The sequence below is a fragment of the Fibroporia radiculosa genome (genome assembly GCF_000313525.1).
Source record: "Fibroporia radiculosa TFFH 294 genomic supercontigs, scaffold28880, whole genome shotgun sequence".
NCBI lineage: Eukaryota > Fungi > Basidiomycota > Agaricomycetes > Polyporales > Fibroporiaceae > Fibroporia > Fibroporia radiculosa.
In genome coordinates, this window is record NW_012133047.1 from 1 (window position 1) to 5,823 (window position 5,823).

The following is a 5,823-nucleotide window of genomic DNA, read 5'->3' on the forward strand; positions in this document are numbered from 1 at the left end:
ACTGAAGATGTCCCTATGAAGGTACGTAGGGAACAAGAGGACAAAACTAATGTATAGTAGCGCAAGCAGTGCTACTTAAATAGGACAAGGCGAATAGAGTTTAATGAGTATGAAACACTGAGTTAGATCAGTGATATACATGAAACAGGTTTCACTGGGTTGTATCAGTGACAAAGATGAAACGTGATAGAGATGAAACATGATGTAAGTGAAACATGATATAGGTGAAATGTGATAGATATGAAACACTGATGTAGGTGAAACACATTAAGTGATGGGATCAGTCATACAGTTACAGGGTCAACGATGAATAGTTAGGAAAAGAAAAAAGAACCCCCCTCTGCCACTGTAACAATTGCGTAATCCCATGGCTTTTGCTCTGGTAGTCATTCCACAGTGCTTTTGTTAAATACAGAAAGAAAGGTGGCCAAATACTCCTGGATATTGTTAGCAATGGTCTTGATTACTTGTAGAAGTTGATCCCAGTGAAAATGCATTTGTCCTGTGATCCAATTGATTATGGGATTAAAGCACTTGAACCATGAAAGTCCTAGGATAATTGGATTTCTGTCCAGTACTATTGCATAGGCTTCTATTTTCATTGGCTGATTAGATAGAGAGATGGTTAAGAAGACTTTGCATCTGATGGCTATGGCCTTATTTGGTGAGCTATTGATGTTAAACACTGGTCTAGGTGTGATATTTTGATGTTGGAGACCATGGTCTTGGGCAAAGCGAATATTAATATAATTCTTCATTGCTCCTGTGTCAAGCAATGCTTCAGTTGTGACAGTTTTGGTACAGGATTCAATATGTAGGGCAAATAAATAGATTTGTGAGCTAATCTTGCCTGATATAAATAATCCCTAGTGCCATTACTTCAATTCAACATCATGGCAGTCAAAGATCCTAAAAATCCTTCTCTCCAAAATGGATAGCTTGAATATATTCTTTGGCTATCCCCTCTTCATTGGATGAGTCCTTCATCTTGTCCATATCCTGAGTAGATGTATTGTGAGATTCAATTGCTCTGATGCAATTATTAGGACATTGACAACTCTGATGTCCTGGTTTATGACATCTAAAGCAGAGCTTCTTCTCCATATGATCACAGTGGTCTTTATCTGATAGATGTCTGATCCATTGATTGTGAGTGGGTAATTCCTTTGAAAATTCATCTCTGGTTTCAATTGTACAGTTGTGATCTACAAATTTATTGTGACTGAAGGAGCAAAGATGAGGGTATGAATAAGGGTTTATCACCAAAGAGATCGATCATGGATTGACAGATGGATTGAACACTGTCAAGGTATCCAACAGCTGTGGTGGGTAATAGAGGTTGAGCAGTAATTTTGATTAGGAGAGCAGGAGGAATGAGATGTTGGATTTCTCGTATTTTTCCTAATTCATTTAATCCACTGGCTTGTAACAGAGGTCAAAGTGTGGCAACAAATTGAAGTCCATCACCATTACATTTTATCCAGGTACATTTGCTGATCTCATTCAGTGCTGCCTGCATATCATTCTCTACTCTGAAAGTTTGGATGAAGGATTTCTTGAACTCTGCCCAGTTGGGAAGTCCCTGGAGCGGTGTATCATCTGATTTGGAGATGGGTTCTTCTGTATCAGTGATGATCTTATGGACAAAGAATTGAGCCAGTCCTTTGATGTAGGATAATGTGCACTAGACTTGGTCCTTATCAGACTGGATTTTCTTGGGATTCCCTGAGTAATACAGGTATAACTCATCTAAGAATTCCTTGCTCTTTCCTTTATCTCCTCCAAACTGGTTGGGTTTGTTTACTGCTCCGCTGTTGTTGTCTGACATATTGTCTTTGTCTTCCTGATTGCTAGGCTCTGGTTTGCTGTCATCTGGGTTATCCAGCTATTTCTCAGCTGGATCTTCTTCTGGCTCAGGATTTACCAGTGATCTGGGTGATTCCAGTTTGGGTTCTGCTTGAACAGGGACTGGGTGCTGTTTGGCTGGGAGTGGTCAGTTGATTGGACTTGGAGGGTTGAATATTCCAGAAAAGAAACTGGGTCTAACTATAGGACTGTTGCTTGCTGATTCACTTGGCAGGGGTTTGGTGGTTAACTGGAGTGGTGAAGTATGAGGTGTGGGGACTGTTACACTTCTGCTGGATGATGCCACCATGGAGGTAAGATATGATGGTGTAGGAGAGGGTTTCTCTGCTAGTGGGGGTACTACTGAATGAAGATTGTCTTGACTTCCAATAGGATAGAGATTTTCTGAGTGGGCTGAAAGAGTTTTATCTCTTCTCCTATTTGAGCAACTTGAATCTGAACAATACTGCCAAGAAGATCTGTTAAACCACTGGTCTGTTCTCTCCGACTTGTTGTACACATGTAATTTATTGTAACAGAGGAGTTGTCTTGCTTGGGACCTGGTTGTGACTGGTTGCTCTGCTGCTGTAGCCACTGTGACTTGTTGTGACTAGGAACTAGTGATCCTGGGAGAGTTTTGTCCTAATGTTAAGGGACTTAACAACTGAGGATCAGGAGTTCGACTTATGACTGTTACTGATACTTATATGCATAAGGCTGACATGTTATACTGAGACTTAGACTTGTAAACTGAGCCACTATAGCTAACAGTGGTTTGAGAGTGTATACTGGTCAAAGCAACACTTCAGACTGAGACTAGAAGAGACAACTGAGTCTATTACTGAAGACATCCCTATGAAGTGTATGTAGGGAAAACAAGAACAAAACCAAAGTACAGTAGCACAAGTAGTACGTCTTAAATAGAGTAAGGTAGATAGAGTTTAATCAGTTTGAAACATTCTGAGTTGAATCGGTGATGAGTATGAAAGATTTTCACTGGGTTGTATCAGTGATGAGGATGAAACATGATATAGGTGCAATGTGATAAGGGTGAAACACAATAGATATGAAACATGACGCAGGTGAAAAGCATCAAGTGATGTGATAGTACAGGGTCAAACAACAAACAGTAAGGAAGAAAAGAAAACCCCCCTCAAAACTGTAACAGCACCTCAATATTTTATATTCAAAAGAATACCTGAGATTCTTTGAATAAGAAAATGTATCTGCTTCTGCTGCATTGTATTCAAAAAAGAATAGCCCATCTTGTGCTGGAGCCCTTGCAGATTGCAATAGATGCAGTTCAAGTGTTGCTTGTTAATGAATACTGAGGAATCTTCTCGTTGATTCCTTTGATGGTGTGCCTGTTGAATACCCTCTGCTCTGGTGTAAGGCTGAGGCACATATTCAACTGTTTGTTCAGGTCTACTGTAGAACCTCTCAATGTCCTGTTGGACAGAATTTGTGATGGGGATAGGGGGGCATGTGTGGGAGTAAGGGTGCCTGTAGTGGTGACACTCTCCCAGGGTATCTCTAAGCATGGTCCTCCTGCTTCGCAGCTAAGGGGGAAACAGTCTTGAGGGTTCCAAATGCTCTCATCAATCTCCTTCTGAGGTCAAAGTGCTTACACTACTCTCGCTGCTGACAACTGTACTTGATGATATTAGATCCTCTACTATCTCTCCTTCTGCAGTCATGTACTCAAGTGGAGAGGCTTCTCTCACTCTCTGGGCCACAATCTCTGCTTCAGTTTCCTCAATTCCTTGGGCTAATCCTAAGAAATCTGGGGTGAGGCAGATTCAGTTGTCTTGGTATATGAGGGGCAGTGGAAGATATGCTTGTTACAGCCTTGAGGGGGGTTTTTGTTTCTTAGTTACTATTTGTCATTGACCCTGTACTATCACAACTGATCCCATCACTTGGTGTGTTTCACCTGCATCATTGTTTCATATATATTGTGCTTCACCTTTATCATGTTTCACTTACATTGCATTTCATTTATATCATGTTTTATCTTTATCACTGATACAACCCAGTGAAACTGTTTCATACTTATTAAACTCTATTTGTCTTACTCTATTTAAGGAGCATTACTTGCACTGCTGTACTTCAGTTTTATCCTCTTGTTTCCTACATGTGCTTCAAGGGATGTCTTCAGTAATAGACTCAGTTGTCCATTCAGTCCTAGTCCCTAGTCTGAAGCTTTGCTTCAACCAGTATATGCTCTCAAACCACTGTTAGTTACAGTGGCTCAGTCTACAAGCCTAGTACAGTTATAACACGTCAACCCTACACGTATAAGTCTTAGTATCAGTTATAAGTCAAACTCCTGACCCTCAGTCATTAGGTCCCTTAGCAATGCTGGTGGCAGTGGCAAGTATCTAGGCACAGAGGTACCGGATACTTCCTGTGCCAATGGGGGTGACAATGATAGTGCTAATGTGAGATCAAATTGTTTGGATCCCCATTTGACTCAGTTTCCATGCATTCTACTACTCCAGATACTACCTTGTGTTGAAGGGCAGCTAAAATAAGCTCTGCTTCAGATTCTCCTACTCTGTTCCAGAGTTCTTCTTTGGATTGACTTTGGGCAATCTTGATGACTTCAGACAACAAAGCAGCTCTTTGTGGGAACCACTGAGTGGGAATGGGTGCACAGGGGGATGCTGGTAGTGGTGTTCTGCTAACCTCTACTTCTTCTTGAACTTCTGGATACTCCTGTCTGATCCTAATAGACTCTCTAAGAGTCCCTGCTAGCCTGATGTACTCCCTTTAGAGCTCTTGCTAACCCTGGGTCTGTAATCCAGTGGCAAAGAGACTAGCAATTTGTTGTTTGACAAATTCTAGTTGCTCAGGGGTGGTCCCAAAGAAGAGATAGAAGGAAGGGGAAGGGGTATGAGTTTCTTGAAGGTCCTGAGAGGCAATGGGGAGAGTGTGCGATGACACTTCCTAGATGGGATAAGTTTATCTGTAATTCAATGAACAGACCAAAAGGAAGGTTGATGGTGATGACAACTGTTGAATAGGATAGACTTTGTCTAATGTCAAGGTATCTCCCCTGATACCTGAGTAAAGCAAAACCCCTAACCCTAACACTCACTTGTGAGGTATAGAAGTTACTAAGAATTGGCAGTGGGTGGCTTAGTTCTCAGGGAGCAGTTAGCTCAGAGAATGCTTTGTAGGTTGAGAGATGGTAGAGAAGAGACAAAGTCTGCCTCTCTACAATGTATTGTTCTGGTCCTTATACATAAGGAGCCAGACCCCTAATACTACTGGTAGTACACCTCACACCTAGGCTGACTGATGCTCTACATATGCCATTGGCTATCTAAGAATACCTGACATGTGAACACTCTACTCAAAACCATCAACAACAAAATCCAAAGAGCTGTTGCACAATTACATGGAGCTCTGGATGCCTGCACCAAACAACTCTATGTGGCCAATCTAATAGCAAGACTAGACCAACATAAATTTGTTTCTATAAACCCATCTAGTCACCACATACAATGTTAGCTGTTACAGTCTCAGGGGGGGTTTTTTTTCTTTCTCGCCTCATCCTCATTGACCCTGTACAATCTAACTATAGCAGATATCTATTTTATTGATCTACTCCATCTCTATCTATCTGTCATTGTTCACATTGCTGATTTATCTCAGTTGTCACCTTCTCAATCCCCATCTATCAGTTCCTTGATTCAACTCATCAACTGATATATCATTACAGTTTACACTGACGGAACACTCTTTTATTTCTAAAAGTCTTGTCTATTTAAACCTTAGTCTCTATACCATTGTATGTCACACAAAGACTCACCATGACTGCACCCTAGAACCTAACCCTAACCCTAACAATACTCAATGTCCGACAGTTTCTGAGTAAAAGGCTTGAGGGTGGTTTACTTTTAGAGGATGAATATGACTGAAACAAGTAAATGACTATAACTAGTCTGGCCCTAACTGGTGCAGACCTACTGG

At 41.1% G+C, this 5,823-nt stretch overlaps 1 protein-coding gene across 1 annotated transcript; it reads right to left on the minus strand.

Annotated features, from left to right (window-relative positions):
* Window positions 1–909: 909 nt before the first annotated feature.
* Window positions 910–1,828, minus strand: FIBRA_09330 (uncharacterized protein; the record flags this gene model as incomplete). The annotated part of the gene is made up of 3 exons (XM_012321642.1): window positions 910–999; window positions 1,532–1,636; window positions 1,691–1,828. 3 exons carry the CDS (start codon window positions 1,826–1,828, stop codon window positions 910–912), a joined length of 333 nt encoding a protein of 110 aa, XP_012177032.1.
* Window positions 1,829–5,823: the final 3,995 nt, after the last annotated feature.